An 18,949-nucleotide genomic window follows, 5' to 3' on the forward strand; every position below is an offset into this window, starting at 1 on the left:
ACCTGGATCAATAGAGCTACAGGAACCAGATACAGGGCTCTGGGTCAGCCAGGGCCCAGCACTGGACCAGCAGCATCAGGACAGGCTTCTCATGGCTTCCACAGCTGACCTCTGCTGGCCCATCGAGGTACTACATGCAGCAGCAAAGCCAGACAATATCACCTTTGGAAAGTTTGTCAACTCTGGAGACTCGGGAAAGCAGTCTCTTCGAAAGGCCAGAGGCTCACAGCCTGGGCAGCCAGAATCTTTATTCTGTTAAGCAGCAGGATGGCAGTCCAGCAGTACCAAGGAGATGGGGTGCCCAAGGCTGCTGCTTCAAAGTACGGTCTGTCCAGACAGTGAGCATCAGAGTGTGCCCACAGAGTGGAAGCCCCCTCACTCCATCCAGGTCAGGACGCCAATTCGGTGTCCTCAGGCCCAGGCCACCTCAGGAGGGCTTTGCTGTGGGTTTGGGTTTCTTTCCCCTGTGCCGGAAGTCACGCAGTGGGTTCTGGGTCTTCACCTTCTACAGGGGCAGAGTCACAAGTTAGTTGTGAGAAACAGTCAGATGGTCCCCACGGAGTGGGCGGTGCTGGCACCCGGCAAGACCCCTGTGCCACAAGCCAGAGACTATTAGCTGCTGCCGACAAGGTGAGGGAGGTCAGCTACGGTCAGAAACAGCCTCCGGGCAGCTGCGCGAAACCACAAGCCCACACCCCTATCCCTGCGAGTCCTATCCCTCCCTCAGGCAAGGCAGCTGCTGAAGATGAAGGCAAGGAGGGAGGTAACCCTGCCATTGTCCCAAGACTCCCAGGAGACATACCTTAGCCTTCCTATAGGCGGGCAGCTTTCTCCGTTTCTTTCGAGGATGCACAAGGCCACGAAGAGCAGCAGGAACTGGAAGAGATGCTGGGCCTTAGCGTAGCCTCACCCCTGCTTCTAAACTCCAGCTACAGTCCCCTCTACCCCAAGAGACCTGGCCTCCAGCACTGTCCCATCCCCTTCTCAGTGCCACCCTATACACCTGCAGCACAGTCTCCAATCCTGACCCAAGAAACAGTTCCAGCCGGGTGGTGGTGGCGCACACCTTTAATCCCAGCACTCAGGAGGCAGAGTCAGGTGGATCTCTGAGTTCAAGGCCAGCCTGGGCTACAGAGTGAGTTCCAGGACAGCCAGGGCTACACAGGGAGTCTTAGCAATCCAGAGAGAAGAAAGAGGGAAGGGAATGGAGGGGAGGGGAGGGGAGGGGAGGGGAGGGGAGGGGAGGGGAGGGGAGGGGAGGGGAGTCGAGTCTACATGAGCTAGTACATGGCAGCACAGTTATTCATGTTCACACGTGCTGTGCTGCCCGGGTCTCTAGATCCTCTCACGTGCAAGAAGCTTTCCCAACACCAAGCACAGGGGCTGGTGGAAGATGGCCAAGGAAAGGTCGGCCATTTCCTCCAGTCTCCTCATCCTCAGCAACACTCACCCAAGTAGTCAGGGACATTGCCCAGATGAGGTTTTACCACCGCAGGGTGCAAGGGCAGATCATGGCGCAGCAGCTGGAGGTCCCTGGGATTGTCTTCAAAGTATGTCTGACAGACAGAGAGAGCTCAGAGTTTTAGAGGCACAAAAAGTGACCTCATCAAGTTTGCCTACCACTCTGTTCTTCAACCTCCTCGACAGCCATGGCCTAGCACGAACCAGGACTGGCTTCTCATGGTTTGCACAGCTGACCTCTGCTGGCCAAGTAAGGCACTGCATGCTGCAGCAAGGCAGATATCACCACCTGGAAATCTGTCAACTCTGGAGGGTTCTCAACTAGGGGCAGCTAGATATTCTAGTTCTTCTGAGTCCCAACCACGGTACAAGGACATGCCCTGCACAAGACATTCTTCTCTATGACACAAACAACAGCACTGTGAATCACAGATGAGATTCCTCATCACACCTTCACTCTTTCCAGAGTCTGTGTAACATCAGGTATGGCCTGTACAATCTAAGGCCCCTGGTGTGGACCCTACGACGGGGCTTCCATCTTTGGCTCCCTAATAGTGTTGCAATGAATGTGCATGAATGCACACCCCACACATCCCCACCCCAACCCCCATCCCCACGTACGCTCACTTGTGCCTAATGCCAAGTGCCCACCATGAAATGTGCCCCCTGCTCTCCCAGCAGACCAGCTGTCTTTCAGCTGGCTTCCTGCCCAGCTCTCTGCTTCTCACTCCCCAGAGCCTGGCCAGCCCTCAAAAGGACAGCTCCCAAGCTTGCCCTCACCTTGAGCTTCTCTGAGTGCAGAAGCTCCTCCTTGATCTCCTTCAATCTCGCCTCTCGAATGGCCTGTTTGGTCACTGAGCGCATGGCATCCTGTGGGCAGACCAGGGGTCAGACAGCCTTATACCTGAGCAATGGGGCACAATCCCCGGGTCACAGCCCATTCCTCAACCACCACCACCCCCGCCCACCCCAGTGTTGAGCTTACCCTGCAGCGATAGCGAAAGCTTTCGATCTCCTCCATCTGGAACTGGTAGGGAAGCAGGATGGGAGCCTCGCCCTCTGGGGAGAAGGCGGCAGTGAGGGCTGAGGGCAGGGCCATGGAAGGCCTTCTCCCCTAGCAGCCTGCTGCTCCTCTTCTCTGAAGGAGGCTATCCCCCGAGACGACTCAGCCTCACTACACTTGGGTCTAAGAGCAGTTCCCAAGATGCTTTGGTCAAGGGTGCGTCCTTGAGCCCCATGTGCCATCACAGCCTCAGCCTCACAACCCACCATGTACAGGTCTGATGCCTGCAGATGCCAAAAGAGGGTCCTGGAGCTACAGACAGCTATGAACGACCAAGGGGATGCTAGGGACTGAGCCTGAGTCCTCTGAAGGAGCAACAAGTACCCTTAACCACTGATCCAGTCCTTGATTTAAAAGTAGCAACAACAAAAGGGTCTTGAGATATATATATCCCATATATATATATATATATATACATATATATATATATATATATATATCCCATATATATATATCCCAGGCTAGCCTCCAAGTGTCAATCATCATGTCTCACTCTCGTGCTCTTCAATGACGGGTGCATCAATGATTAGGTACTGTGGCAGGTTTCAAGGTGTGATGGGAGAAGCCTGGCTCCTAGAGACCCAAGAGCACGGAGCCAGGGCTCTTACCTCCACTGAGAAGCGCCTCAATCTTTGCCAAGGAAGCCTGTTCCGTGGGCAGCACAAAGGTCAGAACTATGCCTGGGTTGTTGGCTCGAGCTGTCCTGGAGTGGGAGGGGATCAAGCACGCATCACTGGCCTGTCCACATCACCCCAACTCCTTCAGCACGCCCTGGCTCACCACAGTGCCGTCCCCCTACCTGCCAGCTCGATGAACATAGGCTTCTGGAGTGGGAGGAAGGTCGAAGTTGAGTACGGCAGATACGTGGTGGAAGTCTATGCCCCGGGCCACACCTGACTCCGGATCAGAGGCCCTGGGGAAAGAGCCCAGTGTCAGCCAGATCCTTGCCCTCGGAAAGGCATTCTCAAGTTCAGTCTCCAAACTACCTTGTAAGCATAGCTGAAAGACCACCAAACTTTTGGACATTAGAATTACCTCAGGGCCAAACCCTGGCCCTGACCTCAGTGCTGGGCAATAGCAGAATACAGTCACATGCCTGGGGCTGACCGGACCATCTCCCCTGTAAGTCAGCTCACATCACCCCTTGCCCAGCCTGACCCTGTGCTGTGTGTGTGTGCAGACAGAGTCTGACCACCTTCTCTGCTTCTCCAAGTCTGTCCAGGGAGCTAAGCAAGGCCCATAGGACTGCCTGGTATAACCGTCCAGAGTGTCCGCTCTATGCACTTTGGCTTTAGCCTGACAAATGCAGAAATGGGCCTCTTGAGGGAACGCTGGTAAAAGAGAACTGTGGACTTACTTGTCTCCTTTGGACCCGCGGCCTCGCCGCTTGCTTTTGACTGGGGGTCCCAGGATTTCCGCATCTGTTGCTATGACACAGTCGTAGAAGCCTTGGTTGAACTGTGAGATGATGTGGCACCTGCAGTCCGAGAGGAATGGTCACCTACGGCACAAGAGGCTCCTCCCAGTCCTAGCATCATCCTACCCACCATCCTTTCCTACTTTGTCCTCTTTAACCTCCTTTATCATCTTCAGGGCTGTGCCTCAACTTCCTCAGTTGGAAATGAGTAATGGGCTCAGTGGTTAAATTCACTGGCTGCTCTCCCAGAGGATCCACGCTCTATTCCCAGTACCAATATGGTGGCTAATAAGTTGTCTGTAACTCCAATTTTAAGAGCTCCAACACCCTCTTCTGGCATCCACAGGCGTCAGGCATAAATAAATACATAAATAAACGCAAGCAAAACACCCATGCATATAAAAAATAAAAATAATTTCTTCCCCTAAATGGAGCACCAGTAAGTATTTCAGGGTTGTAAGAAATACTCATCACGTATGTTGAGAGTCTGAGCCCCAGCAAGTGCTTAAAAACAGGAACAAAGCCAGGCAGTGGGGGTGCATGCCTTTAATCCTAGCACTTAGGAGACAGAGGCAGGTGGATCTCTGTGAGTTTGGGACCAGCCTGGTCTACAGAGCAAGTTCCAGGACAACCAGGGTTACATAGAGAAACCCTGTCTCAAGAAAAAAGGAGAGAGAGAGAGAAACAAGAACACGGGGCTGGGTGTAGCACTCAGCGGCTGGGCGCTTGTCCAGCATGAACAGGCTCTGGGTTCACTCCCTGGCACTGCAAAGGGAGGAGGGGGAGAAGCTGTGTGAGCTGGCCCATCGCTTTAATTCCAGCACTTGGAAAACTGAGGCAAGAGGACTGAAGTTCAAGGCTGGCCTGGACTACAAATGAGCACAAACTCTTACAAAAAGAAAAGAATGAACTGGGTTCTCCTTCCATGTTTCTTCTCCGCTTATCTTCACCAAGACACAGACCCGAACAAACCTGGAGCGCAGCGGGAGTTCTCCATTGAGCACGCAGGAGGGGATGCTGAACTGTTCCAGGAAAAGACGGAGCCGGTAACCCCTCTCTAGAGTGTTGACAAAGAGCAAGGCTTTGCCCCGAATCAGTGACAGCTTGAGCAGGGCATAGAGCAGCAAGAATTTGTCTTCTTCAGTCTCACAGACCACCTGGAACTGCTGCAGCTGGTCTGGCCCCGGCAGCTGCGACTCCTGCAACTTGAGGGTAACCTAGGAAGATACACCTGTGATCAGGAAAAAACGGGAAGAGGCGCTACGCTATGGCCACTGCCTCACCAACCAAAGCACCCACATCAGTGCAGAGCAGACAGTGAGCCATCACCCCATCTCCCCACTACACACACATCCTACCCCCAGGGTCGTACCTAAGAACCCAAAGCACCCTAACTTTGTGGTACACAGAAACTATATATGTATACTATACATACATACACTATACATATATACACTATACATACATACACTATACATACAGCATCAGTGCACAGAACAAAGAGAAACAGACAGGAGACAGCATGCAGCATGGAAGGCCTACACGATGGTTCTGAAGACTGCAATATATACAAGAGAACTCTGATCTTAGAATTTTAGCTCCCCTTGAGGACACAGTGACCCCAGGTAAGCCTTCTAGGCAAAGCATAGTCTGGACTGGGGACACCTAGACATATACAATCATTTGAGGTGACTAAGAACCAGGAAGGACACATCCAACAACAGTCCCACCCCAAATGCCAAACGTTTCCTCCGAGTGTCCCCGGCTCCAGCCCCAATGCTCCCTCGGCACCCCTTACCGGGTTATGTAGCACCAGCTCCTTCAGAGCTTGGACGTCCTCATTGAAAGTGGCCGACATGAGGAAGGCTTGGTAAATCCGGGGCAAGTGACTGAAGGAAAAACCAGGACGTGGTCAGGCTCGAGTCCCGCCCATCCCACTCCAAGTCTGGACTCACGGAGGGTCCCACCAGGCGCCACTTCCGTCTCTTCCTTACCAGAGCAGACTCTTGAGCTCGTCTTCAAAGCCAAAGGAAAAAAGGAGGTCAGCTTCGTCTACCACCAGCAGCTCCAGGGAGTCACGGAGCTTCAAGCTGTCCTGCTGCAAGTGGTTTAAAATTCGGGACGGAGTCCCCACCACCACATCTGGCTTCTCCATCAACATAGCTCTGCAGGGGGCAAGTTACAGGGAGCACCAATTTAGCCGCCAGAACCTCAGTCTGGCAGACCTGCCTTCCCTTGCTGTTCACAAAACCAAAGCCACGTCTTTGCATAGCTCTGTTCCTTTAGAGCCCAGCAGGCTTCACCTACCTCTGAGAGGCTGTGTCTTCAGCAGCGGAGACATTAGCCACTCGCACATCCCGGGCACAGTAGGCAGCCAGCTGCTGGATCATGGACTGGGCCTGCCGGGCCAGCTCCTTAGTGGGAACAAGGACAAGGCCTCTCACGGCCTGTTCCGTTACAGGACCTGTCTGTAAAAGCATGAGTTAAAGACTGTTAAAAGTACTGGGTCCTGCCGGGTGGCGGTGGCGCACGCCTTTAGAGAGAAAGGCGGATCTTTGTGAGTTCGAGGCCAGCCTGGGCTACAGAGCGAGATCCAGGACAGGCACCAAAACTACACAGAGAAACCCTGTCTCGAACCCCCCCCCCCAAAAAAAAAAGTACTGGGTCCCCCTTTTGCTTTTCTCCACCTCTTCCAAACAGTGGGGACCGAACAATACAATGACTTGGCTGTGTTCTGATAAACTCTTAATTCTGCCCACCTCAGAACACTGAAGGGAGAGCTTTCACGAGCACTGAAATTTGAAAATAACTTGGTGCGTGTCGGAAACTAACACAGACTAGGTATGGAGCTGATGTGTATTCTCCAGGTAAAAAACGGTTTACTCAAGATTACCACACGGCTAGAGGTAGTGGCAGCAAGGCCTGGGTAGAGAGCCAGGTAACCTGAACTCGAGCTCTGAGCTTATGCGGCAAATGGACCAGGTTCTCTCTAGCCCGCCAAACACGAGCAAGGGAGCAAGAGAAACCTTTGCACACAGGGACCCTCCCCTCCCCGGCCTTCTGGGGCTTCCTTCCTCGTGCCCACCGCCCCTCTCGCTACCCACCGCCTTCTTGTGCAGAAGCAACTGCAGCATCGGAAGCGCATAAGCTGCCGTCTTCCCGGAGCCCGTGCGGGCGCGGGCCAGGAGGTCCTTCCCCTCCAGGGCCAGAGGTATGGCCTTCTCCTGGATCAGCGTCGGTCGCGACCAGCCCAAGTCGGCGACAGCCTAAGAAGGGAAAGGACGCGGCTCAGGCGGCGCCGAGTGCGGCGGCACGCCGGGTCCCAGCTCCACAACCGTCCCACTACCTGCAGGAGCCGGGGATCCAGCCCCATGTGTTCAAAACCCAGCGCTTCTTGGTCCTCCATGGCGTGCTCCCGTGCTGACAGTGCGCACGCGTAAGGGCGGGACAAACCAACAACTAATCAGTTCCGGGGGAGCCGTCACTTCCGGGAAGTTTTTCCGTGTGGGAATCGGAGTTGTTGCGAAATCTGTGCTGCTGTGCCGTGCGCAGGCGCAGAGGCTGTCTCTGAGAGCCTTGGGTAGGTGTCCCCTGGCGCCCCAACCTTCCGTGACGCGCAGAGTGGCGGGGCAGGACTTGGCCTGCTAAATTATGGTTAGGATCCGACCGCTTTGGGGCTGAGGAGGAGGAGGAGGAGCAAGGCCGCCACATCGGCATATGCGCGGGGGAGTTATAGGTCTGTGGGTAACCGGTGTGAGAGACTCTGACCCGGCTGAAATCACGACAGTGTTCACCTATTAAGATAAATGTTTCGCCCAGCGGTGGGAGCGCACGCCTTTTAATCCAGCAGTTGGGAGGCAGAGGCAGTCGGATCTCTGAGTTCGAAGCCAGCCTGGGCTACAGAGTGCCAGGACAGGCAGAGCTACACAGAAAAACTGTCTCAAAAAACCAAAACCAGCTGCTATGAAGACTCTGGCGGATCCGGCCACACGTCCTGCTGTCTTTTACAGCTTGCCGAAGTTGACCCGACCCCATCCTGGGACCCGACTTTCCCAGAAAACCAAAACCAGAAGGGCTGCAGTCAGTCAGTGTTACCACATGCCAGCTAGGCCCATTCTTCCAGAATCCCTTTCCCTGGGATGTTCTTGGGACCTTTTTATTCTGTTTTTCTGACACAGGTTCTCACTGTTTAGCTGTGGCTGGCCTGGAATTTGGCAGGTAGACCAGGCTGGGTGGGATTAAAGCTGCACCACTATGCCCGACATCATTGGAACCTCTTAAACACTTTCTAAAGCCGAAAATACAATAAACTGTGTCTCCAAGTCTAGTTGGGTGATGTCAGCCCAGGTCTGAGCACCTCCCCTGCTACCACTTCCATCACAAGGGAACTTAAGAGAACTCTGCTCCCTCCCCAGCGGATTAAAAGCCGTTCCTTCACCCTGCCACTGTCTGGCTCTTTAATAAACTGCTTGCCCGAAGGTCACCTAGTCTGGTCTCAAACCTAACAGTTTATTGTTTTAAGCCATCTGGTAATTATCGTTAGGGCAATAATAGAAGAGATTGTTGGTGTCTTAGTATAGTGACTGTCTATTAAGAAAGAAAAAGCACTCCTGCTAACAGGAGTGGGCTGAGCTGAAGGGAAGAGCAACAGAGGGTCTTTAAAAAGCGGGAAAACGGCTCAGTGTAGAACTCCTCCCTAGAATGCATGGTGCCTTAGGTTCAGTTCTCAACCAGCAGCAAAGGAGAGGAAAAGTGGAAGGCTAAGCCAAAGGGACACTTAAGATAGGTCTTGAAGCCTAACTGCAAAGCTAGTCTCTGGAACACGTGATTACAGTGGGCTCACCCTACCTATTGCTGGACCCTTTAATACAGTTCCTCATGTAGTGATGACCCCAACCATGAAGTTATTTTCGTTGCTACGTCATAACTTTAATTCTGCTTCTCTTACAAATTGTAATGTACATATCTTTTTCTGATGGTCTTCTTCATATACAAGCCTGCATCTGGCAGTACTTGAGTGATGCCAGATATCTGTTAAGTCTCCAAGGTGGAGACATATACTCTGTCTCTAAAACTAAACAACTCTATTAATATCTAATTTCTCATACTGATTTTGTTTTTCAAGATAGGGTTTCTCTGTGTAGCCTTGGCTGTCTTGGAACTCACTCTGTAGACCAGGTCTGAACTCAGAGATCCTCCTGCCTCTGCCTCCCAAGTGCTGGGATCAAAGGCGTGCACCACCACCACCACCACCACCACCACCACCACCACCACCAACAACAACAACAACAACAACCGGCTTCTCATACTGATCCTAAACTGAAGAAAACTGCAAAACTATTTTGAGTACCAGAGGAATTTTTCTGGTGGTTAAGTGGTCATCCAGAATTAGAAATAGGAAATAAAAGGGATATGTAGAACTTTTCCTTTTTTTTTTTTTTTTTTTTTGCCTTCCTCTTTGCAAACTAAAAAAAAAAATTGCATATATTCTAAGTGTAAAACAGGTTCATAAGCCGGGCGGTGGTGACGCACGCCTTTAATCCCAGCACTCAGGAGGCAGAGCCAGGAGGATCTCTGTGAGTTCGAGGCCAGCTTGGTCTACAGAGTGAGTTCCAGGACAGGCACAAAGCTACACAGAGAAACCCGTCTGGGGGGGGGGGGGGGGGGGACAGGTTCATATATAGTAGAGTACACAGAAATAAGGGGAGAGTTTGGTTCTATAAGTCAGAAAAAGGAATTTAATAAATATTCCAAATAAATATATAATAAACCTGTGAAGTAAAATATCAAGAATGGGCAGCACTGGCATGAGGTTTCTACAGAAGCGGGTAAGGAAAGTGCTGTTTATGATTCAGGGGCTAAGAAGCCAATGTCTTTGCTTTGTCAGTTCCACGATGCCCTCTTCTCTACTAGGGTGACCTTTCAGAATGGGTAAGCCATCAACCCATCCGCTCCCAGGCCAAGCGGCAGCATGAGAGCCCACTGAAGTCTACCCCATTTCTTCTATAAAGGCAAGCAGTCTAGGCCAGTAACCTTTTTTTTTTTTTTTTTTTTTTTTGCCTCACCTCTGCCCACAACCTATTATTTTATATCAAACATAGGTACTATGTTTTATTTCATTGGAAAAAAAAAATCTGTATCCAGAACCAAAATCTGGTTCCCTTGAAGAAAATATTTATGTCAGGTGTGGTGGCACATGCCTTTTTAATCACAGCAGGTGGTAAGCAGACACGGGTGGATCTGAGGCTAGTCTAGTCCACATAGGGAGTTCCAGGCCAGCCAGAGCAACAGAGCGAGACTGTCTCAAAAACAAAAAAAGAACCCACGAAACCCTTTCCATTGCTGACTTGAGAGCTGAGAGAGAGTGTCTGCTGCAGGTCACTGTCACTCTTTCCCGACTCTGTGACCCTGTGGGACTGGACTCACACGCGCTCAAGAGAGCTCTTCTTGGCCTTCTAAGACGGACTCCAGAGTAACTACCGTACCTGCTTTCTGGCCCCAGACTGCTGAAACTCTGAGCACTGCAGGGAGGTTATTCAAAATGTGTGAATAAGTACAACGCATAAGGTCTGGATTAGTGTTTCTGGCTTGTTACAGGCAGCGATGATTCAACCAGGAAGGAAAATATATAATTTATCCAAAAATAGTTCTAAAATATAGAAAAACATCTCAATCCTTCAGGGCCAAGAACTGCCCCTTATTTACATTCACAAAGATTTGGGAGAACTCAGGACTGACCCAGGAACACTGAGGCAGGGTCTCCTCCACGGGGCATGCCAGTTGCCTACTACATAAGCAGACAAACAGAAGAGCATTTGGACATTTTGTCTTCAAAAACAGAAGAACACCAGAGGCAAAAGAAATGACTTGATCTTGGGTTAATTCCAACGTCTCCCAAACCCTAAGGCAGATTTGGAAAGCTCGGGCCAATGCCTGTTTCTTGGAGGGTCAAAAGGTAGCTGATCTCAATGGCTCACTGCCACGAGACCAATGTGACACATTGTTTTTTTCATTTTTCCTCCTCAAAAGCCAGGTGGACAGGGACTAGATGGGGAGATTATCAAATAATTGAGGTAAAAGGGAAAGGTTATACGGCAAGAGCCCTACACCAGCTTCTTGGCCTCAAAAAAGCTCTTGAGGTGACGCATCTGCCAGATTCCGGTGAGGATAAGGATGACAGTCTGGGCGATTGACCACCACAGGACCCTCTGGTTGGTGCTCTCACTGGTCAGACGGAAGCGTTCTTCACGATACTGCATGGGACAGTGAACAAGGAATTAGAATGGACAGGAAAACACAGTCTGCTACTACAAGGTCCCACTATGTGTATGACTGCAGACTCCCAGACCAAATGTCTCGGACTACCACCTGGAATTAGTCCATTAGGTGCCTAGTCCCCCACCACTGAGACTGCCCCTAAGAAGGAGAGTGATGTCCCTCTATAACCATCTCTGCTAGGACTAAAATAATGCTTCTACAATAAGAGCCAGTGGAAAACAAGCAAGCAATTGGAATTATTAGATTGTATACTGTCCTCTCTAGACCAGTTCATACAATTTAGAAATAACTATCCAAAGCAAGATGGGGTCTCTATATACAACAGACTGTTATTCAACCCTAAAAGGAGAGCTCTGCAGCTGGCGGTGGTGGCGCACAACTTTAATCCCAGCACTTGGGAGGCAGAGGCAGGCGGATCTGAGTTCGAGGCCAGCCTGGTCTATAGAGCGAGATCCAGAACAGCCAGGACTACACAGAGAAACCCTGTCTTAAAGAGGGGCAGGGGTGGGCGGATAGCTCTATGGGCTAGAGAGATGACCAGTGGTTAAGAGCTCACACTGCTCATACTCTTCTTGTAGAGGACCCATCTCAGGTTGGTCACAACCACCTGTAGCTCTAGTTCCAGAGGATCTGATACCCTCTTCTGAACTCAGGGGACACTTGTACTACACATACATAAACCATACATACACACACACACACACACACACACACACACATAATTGATAAGAAAACAAATCTTTAAGTGGGGGGCATGATGGAGTTCAGAGCCCTTATCTAGCCTATATGATATTCAATTTCTATCACTGCAAAAATAAATAAATAAATAAATAAATAAATAAATAAATAAATAAATAAATAAGGCCGGGCGTTGGTGGCGCACGCCTTTAATCCCAGCACTCGGGAGGCAGAGCCAGGCGGATCTCTGTGAGTTCGAGGCCAGCCTGGGCTACCAAGTGAGCTCCAGGAAAGGCGCAAAGCTACACAGAGAAACCCTGTCTCGAAAAACCAAAAAAAAAAAAAAAATAAAAAAAAAAAAATAAATAAATAAATAAATAAATAAATGTGAAAAACAGTTCTGACACACCACGAGACAGATGAACCCTGGACACATTGTGATAAATGAACTAAGACAGTTGCAAAAGGATTCCACTTAGTTGAGTTACAGTGGTCAAGACCATAGGCAAGAAAGTAGAGCAGCAGCATGGGAAGTAAGTGGGGAGTCAGTGTTTAACACCAATCAGGATCACAGACAAAACACCAAAACTGTAACTAGGGAAGTGGAGTGCTTGATGGGGTCAGGGCTCTGGGAAGGCAAAAGGTAGGCAGATAGAAGGTAGATATGGTTGCAACACAATATGAATCTACTTAATGCCACAGTATTATGTGCTAAGTTTTATATGTATTTCATAACAATAAAAAACAAAAACAGAGCTAAATGGTCCATAGCCACACCACCCTGAACCCTTGAGATCTGATCTCAGAAGCTAAGCAGGGCCAGGCCTGGATGGAAAATTCTGGATGGTGAAGTGTATATATATATAAGATCAATACATAATATATTGTGTATATATATGTGTGTGTGTATATATATGTGCATGCGCACACAGACATAAATTTATGATAGAGTGAAAGTGTGGCTCAGTGGTAGAGATCTTGACTAACATTCAGATGAGGCCCTGGGTTCAACCCTCGGCACTGCAGATATACCCATAAAGTGCCCAAGACCGCAAAAACAGAAACCAAACCTCACCTTCGTAGCCTGATACCTCCCAATTCATTCTCTGCGAAGCTCAACTCGCAGGTAGGGAAGGCCCCAAGCAGAAACACTGCACGGTGGGTTTAAAGGTCAATCGCAAGCTCCAAGTGCAAAGAGATCCACGCCCTTACCCTCTGATAATCCTGCTCCTTCTGGATCTGTTCCACCTGATCAAGCAACTGGCGAGCTCGAAGCTGCAGCTCTGTCAGCTTATCCTTAGCAGCAATCTCAGGGTAGTTGTTGGCATGCTCCCCAACCTGGATGTCCAGGTGGACACGCTACAAGGAAACAGGAATGAACCACTGGGTGCCGCCCACCGTCTGGTACTGTTATGGAGTCCGTTCTTGGCTCTGGCTGAGGCAGCAGGGCAAGCCTGGTTTTCCCCAGTTGTGACTGTGCCCACCCGCTCCGCCAAAAGGGCAAAATTAAAAGAAAAAGAAAGTTGCCAATACATCAACTTTGGAATAAAGTGAAACCACCTAAGCCTGAGTCTCTTACCAGTTTGCCTCCAGCGAAGAGAGCCATCCTGGTGGAGTTGGAGTGCAAACAAATCTGATGGTCACCGGGTGTGTGGGAAGTGAACGTGAAGCGGCCCTCGGAGCCATATTGCCGGGACAGTACCACCTGCAACGCGCATCAGGTCCCAACTTTACAACGACCTCTCAAAATGCAAGACCTGATCATATACCTAGGGACCTTTTCTCAGGACCCAGGAGGTACTTTACATCCCATGAGGACGTGAATGGGCAGCTGACACCCGCTAGAGCCTTCCGGGGGCGGGGGCGCGGGGGTGCTTACCTTGCTGTCCGGGTCCTTCACTTCGACATGCATGCCCAAGCCAGGGGTGGAGGGCAGGAAGACCTCCTTCTGCTTGTCCCACATCTGGGTTCGATAGTTGCCTGCGGGGCAGACACACAGTCACGACCGGGCCCCCAACAAGCGGCCCCGGGGCGCTGGACAGGGGACCTGGCGCCCCCAAGGCACCCTCAGCCTGGGGGCGAGCTGACAGGGGAGGAGGGGCGCTTCCGAGGGCCAGGCGAAAACAAAGGGCCTCTCCACCCTCAGCCCCCTGACCGATGACCATGGTCTCGTCGGGTATTTCCTCGATGAAGCAACGTTTCTCAGTCTCGCCGATGTGGAAATAGAGCCCATGGGCACCCGCAGCACACACAGTAAGCACCAGCAGCGCAAATCGCACCATCGCCTGTAGACGCTCGACCCCGACACCTGCCATCGCGCCTCAACTCCGCGCATGCGCAGGCTTGCGCACTGCTCAACGCTTGCGCGCCGGTACGAAACGGGGAAGTGCGCCTGCGCGGGGTTGCGAGTCCTCCGCTCCCTTACCCGGCTCTGTCCATCCCGCGCAATGCCAAACCCTAGTTTTTGCAGAGCTCTGCGCCTGCGCACCTCCTAGCGTAACCACCCAGAGGTAAAATGCCAGTGCGTGGATGCTGCCCAAGGCTACGGTCCCTAGTCGGTGAGCTAAGTGCCCTTGCTATGCACCGCTCTGCGCCTGCGCACCGTACACCGGGGCGTAAGAGCTGTTTCCAAGTAGGGTGCTAGGCGACCTTGCGAATTTGGACACAGAGGTAAAGCGCCTGCGCGTGTTTGCTGCCCAAGGCTACGGTCCCTGGTCGTTGAGCTAAGTGCCCTTGCTGTGCACCGCTCTGCACCTGCGCACCGTGCAAGAAGGCAGACGAGCTGTTGCCATGTAGGGTGCTAGGCGACCTTGTGAATTTGGACTCGCCAATAGTGAGATGGTTATCCCCTAGCCGAGGCCTGAACAGCCTGAGTTCTTCTTGTCCTCAGTGCCGGAAGCAAAGTAAACCATTCTCCTGAGGATCCTACAGAAGAAACACATTTGGGTCATCTCACAATTGCAGGACTTGTTGAGTGACAATAAATTCACAAGTTAGTCACCTTCATTGACTACAATTCCCGTAGTATCAATTTGGCAAGCGCTTGAGTTTTTTGTTTGCTTATATTTGAACAGGGTCCCAAGTATCTGAGCTTGGCCTGGACTTTGCTACTTAGCTTAGAAGCTGTGATCCTCCTGCCGCCACCTTCTGAGCAGCGCGTCACCACACCTAAGCAGCTGAAGATGGAGCTTCCTGCATGCTACCCCCCCAAGGTGCCCCCAACACAAACAGAGTTTCTTTTAGTCCAATCTTAATTACTAATTCTATCTCTCAGGTCACACATTATATATACATCATAACAGTGATTATGTCTATGTATATGTCATAACATCAGTTGTCAACTTGACACATCTGGGAAAGGGAATATCAACTGAGGATTGGACTGGCTTATGGGTTTGTCTATGGGGCATTTTCTTGGTTATCAGTTGGTGAAGGAGAGCCTAGCGCACTGCAGGTGGTAGCATCCCTGGGCAGGTGGTCCTGGGTTGTATCAGGAAGGCAGCTGATCAAGCCAGAGGAATAAAGCCAGTAAGCAGCACTTTTCCATGGTTTCTGCTTCCAAGTTTCTGCCTTAGACACTTGCCCTACGTTCCCTTGGTGATGGACCGTAACCCATAAACCAAATAAACCCTTTCCTCCCAAGTTGCTTTGGGTCATGGTGTTTACCACAGCAACAGAAAGCAAATTAGAACAGTGTGTGTGTGTGTGTGTGTGTGTTAAAGAAGGGCTATAAGCTGAGCGTGGTGGCACACACCTTTAATCTTAGCACACAGGAGGCAGAAGCAGGTGGATCTCTGTGAGTTCGAGGCCAGCCTGGTCTACAGAGCAAGTCCCAGGACAGCTAAAGCTGTTACACAAAGAAACCCTGTCTCAAAAAATGAAAAAAAAAAAAAAGGAGGAGAAAGAGGAGGAGGAGGAGGAGGAGGGAGGAGGAGGAGGAGGAGGAGGAAAAAGTAAAAAAGGATGCATCAGAGGCCAAGGAGTTCAAAGAGGTCTTCTTAGTGGAAGTCAGAAGCATGGAGCCCACACCAATATAGAGCTACTGAGTGGTTCTGTTAGGTTAACTGAACCAGGCACAGAGCTGTTGGAGCTCTTTAGAGCTGGGAGTCATATAGAGTTGAGCCAGGCAGAAGTGAAATGTGGGATCACAGGACCATAGAGACAAAGTTCAGGACCAGGTCCAGATGGACCAAGAAAATGAACTATTGGCGGAGACCTAGTTGAGCTGAACCCTGGGGAACACTGAGGAGCCCCTTGACTACCAACCCCTTGAACTACACTTCTATAACTAGATGGCAGGCCAGGAGTGTTCCTCTTTATGGGGTTCAGGCGAGGATATTGGACCCTGGCTCAGTCTGATATATTTGGTAAGTTCTTAGGCCTTGTTTTCTGATACTGTCTTAACACATCAGTACATTCATATGATCCCAATCTTCTTTGGGATGTTTATAGATAGTTCTTTATAAGTGTTTATTGGTCTGTTTCATGGGCAGCACTAGGCAGGTGGCGGTGTTTATGTGCACAGTGAGGTACAGAGTCATTATTATTTCTGCAGTTACATTCAAGACAGGGCCAAACATCTGTAAAATGGAGTGACTTGGAGCAAGTTACAGTCCAGAATCCACAGTTTTACTCAATATGGAGTAACTTAGAGCAGGGCACAGCCTGCTCTGTTAGTGCCTCCAAAATCTCTCTAAGGTCCAAGATAGCTCCAGTTTAGGATCCCTTCATAAGAAACTAGCAATCTGAAGGCTGGAGAGATGGCTCAGAGGTTACAAGCACTGGCAGCTCTCCCAGAGGACCTGAGTTCAATTCCCAGCAATGACATGGTGCCTCACAACCATCTATGAGATCTGGTGCCCTCTTCTGGCGAGCAGACATACATGCAGGCAGAACACTCTGAAAGAAAAGAAAGAAAGAGAGACAGAGAGAAAGGAAAGAAAGAAAAGAAAGAAGGAAGGAAACTAGCAATTAGAGCCAGATGTGGTAGCACACACCTTCAATCTCAGAACTCTCAAGGCAGAAGCAGGAGGATCTCTGTGAGTTGAAGCCAGCCTGGTCCACATATTGGGCTCCAGGACAATCAGGTCTATATAGAAAGATCCTGTCTCAAAAACAGGGGCTGGAGAGATGGCTCAGAGGTTAAGAGCACTGGCTGTTCTTCCAGAGGTCCTGAGTTCAGTTCCCAGCAACCACATAATGGTTTAAAACCATCTGTAATGAGATCTGCTGGCCTGCAGAGATGCAGGCAGAACACTGTATACATAATAAATAATAAAATATTTAAAACAAAACAAGACACCAGCTAGGCTGGGCACGGTGGAAGGAAGCGAGCAAGTATGAGGGGGAGAGATGGCAGAGAAAGAAGCAAGGAAATAATGTCATGGAGAGATGAAGAAAGAGGGTTGCTGCTGTGAGGACCAGCCTCCAGCAGCTCGGGATTGAGGGGACTCCATGGAGTCCGGGAACTAGTCATTCAACTTGACTTTTCTTTCTTTTTTTTTCTTTTTGGTTTTTTGGAGACAGGGTTTCTCTGTGTAGCTTTGCGCCTTTCCTGGAACTCACTTGGTAGCCCAGGATGGCCACAAACTCACAGAGATCCACCTTGCTCTGCCACCCGAGTGCTGGGATTAAAGGCGTGCGCCACCACTGCCCAGCTCAACTTGACTTTTCTATCTGAGGGAGTAAAACTTAATTCTCTGGAGCCAGCGAAAAAGGGAAACACACACGTACACACCGTAGGAGCCTGTTCCCACCTTTTGAAGGGTTCTTAGGTAGAGGAGTGATTAAGAAATGATAGATAGAAAGAGAGACCTAGCCAAGGAGAAGAAAGAAACACAGGAAAGCTTCGGGAGGGCCTGGGTCAATATCCAACAGCTTCGTCTTTTGTTGAAAAGGGTTTTTTAGCCAGGGGGTAGTGGGGCACACTTTATAATCCCAGCACTCAGGAGACAGACCCAGGCGGATCTCTGTGAGTTCAAAGCCAGCCTGGTCTACAGAGCAAGATCCAGGACAGGCACCAAAACTATCCAGAGAAACCCTGTCCCGAAAACACTCCCCCATACACACACAAAAAGAAAGAAAGAAAGAAAGAAAGAGAGAGAGAGAGAGAGAGAGAGAGAGAGAGAGAAAGAAAGAAAGAAAGAAAGAAAGAAAGAAAGAAAGAAAGAAAGAAAGAAAGAAAGGAAAAGAAAAGGGTTTTTTTTATAATATGCCAAGGGGAGAGGCAAAAGACCTCCCCCTTGCAAGGTCAAAGCACACCATACAGCCAAGTGTAGATCTTTTCCAAACACCTGGTAAACATGCCTGTGGCCAAATCATCCATTATGCAGCCCTGCTGGGTAAAGCAAGCTCAGATTCTCTGACCCTGAGTAATAGATAGCCCCTGTGTGTGTGTGTGTGTGTGTGTGTGTGTGTGTGTGTGTGTGTGTGTGTGTGTGTGTGCGCGCGCGCACACACACACACACACACACCTTCAACATGTCAGGATCTCACCTAGGGTGTTGATGAATGGCAAGCCTTCAGCAGGTCAGAGAAACTGAAGAGGAGATGCAGAGCAGGCGACCAACTGGACAGACAAACAGACACATGAGGACTTTTCTGAGGGCCGAGGCTTGGTTCTTTATTTTATTACTCTTACTGTTGCTTGTTCTACTCCACTTCTTTTCTGTTCTTCTACCTTGTGTTTCCCTTCTTTCTCTCTTGGTATCATCCTTCTAGCTAACTATTTTTTTTTTTCTTACACCTTATATATCCCAGCAAAATCTTTCAAGCACTATAAAAAAATATGTGATTGTATTCTATTTTAAGTGAATGATTATAATAAATACAGCTAAAAAAAACGTTTCCCATTTCCCTTACATAATTGAACATCCCACATACTATAGATGAAAAACAAATCATCCCAAGAACCCACATATATTCATACCCAAGCAACTTGTTATAGATTAACAGAGTATACACAAGCAAGGTATTTTTTCACAGCCAGTTCTTTTACTGGCAGGCTGCATTTTTTTTTTTTTTACAAAGAAAGGATCAATCACTTTATAACT

General features: G+C 49.9%; 2 protein-coding genes across 2 annotated transcripts; both read right to left on the reverse strand.

Annotated features, from left to right (window-relative positions):
• Positions 1-204: 204 nt before the first annotated feature.
• On the reverse strand, positions 205-7,803 carry Ddx56 (DEAD-box helicase 56). The gene is made up of 14 exons (XM_006972999.4): positions 7,288-7,803; positions 7,046-7,207; positions 6,249-6,409; positions 5,936-6,106; positions 5,740-5,830; positions 4,914-5,158; positions 3,882-4,001; positions 3,324-3,437; positions 3,133-3,227; positions 2,447-2,520; positions 2,242-2,331; positions 1,451-1,556; positions 803-876; positions 205-505 (listed from the first exon to the last, which is right to left on the reverse strand). Exons 1-14 carry the CDS (start codon positions 7,345-7,347, stop codon positions 428-430), a joined length of 1,641 nt encoding a protein of 546 aa, XP_006973061.1. The 5' UTR covers positions 7,348-7,803; the 3' UTR covers positions 205-427.
• Positions 7,804-9,651: 1,848 nt separating this feature from the next.
• Positions 9,652-14,247, reverse strand: Tmed4 (transmembrane p24 trafficking protein 4). Its single transcript, XM_006973000.4, has 5 exons — positions 14,053-14,247; positions 13,777-13,877; positions 13,477-13,602; positions 13,110-13,256; positions 9,652-11,194 (listed from the first exon to the last, which is right to left on the reverse strand). The coding sequence occupies exons 1-5, from the start codon at positions 14,210-14,212 to the stop codon at positions 11,045-11,047; spliced, it is 684 nt and encodes a 227-aa protein (XP_006973062.1). The 5' UTR covers positions 14,213-14,247; the 3' UTR covers positions 9,652-11,044.
• Between the last annotated feature and the right edge of the window lie 4,702 nt (positions 14,248-18,949).

The sequence above is a fragment of the Peromyscus maniculatus genome, chromosome 10 (genome assembly GCF_049852395.1).
Source record: "Peromyscus maniculatus bairdii isolate BWxNUB_F1_BW_parent chromosome 10, HU_Pman_BW_mat_3.1, whole genome shotgun sequence".
Taxonomy (NCBI): Eukaryota; Metazoa; Chordata; class Mammalia; order Rodentia; family Cricetidae; genus Peromyscus; species Peromyscus maniculatus.

What these genes read in the sequence shown, in the direction of transcription:
- Ddx56 (XM_006972999.4), bottom strand. Translation starts at nt 7,347, where the DNA reads ATGGAGGACCAAGAAGCGCTGGGTTTTGAACACATGGGGCTGGATCCC. An exon ending in TGCTTCTGCACAAGAAGGCG is followed by an intron (nt 6,410 to 7,045) that starts GTGGGTAGCGAG and finishes ATGCTTTTACAG; the next exon opens with ACAGGTCCTGTAACGGAACA. An exon ending in AGCTGGTGCTACATAACCCG is followed by an intron (nt 5,159 to 5,739) that starts GTAAGGGGTGCC and finishes GTATCTTCCTAG; the next exon opens with GTTACCCTCAAGTTGCAGGA.
- Tmed4 (XM_006973000.4), bottom strand. Translation starts at nt 14,212, where the DNA reads ATGGCAGGTGTCGGGGTCGAGCGTCTACAGGCGATGGTGCGATTTGCG. An exon ending in TCTTCGCTGGAGGCAAACTG is followed by an intron (nt 13,257 to 13,476) that starts GTAAGAGACTCA and finishes GTTTCCTTGTAG; the next exon opens with CGTGTCCACCTGGACATCCA. An exon ending in AGGAGCAGGATTATCAGAGG is followed by an intron (nt 11,195 to 13,109) that starts GTAAGGGCGTGG and finishes TGTCCCATGCAG; the next exon opens with TATCGTGAAGAACGCTTCCG.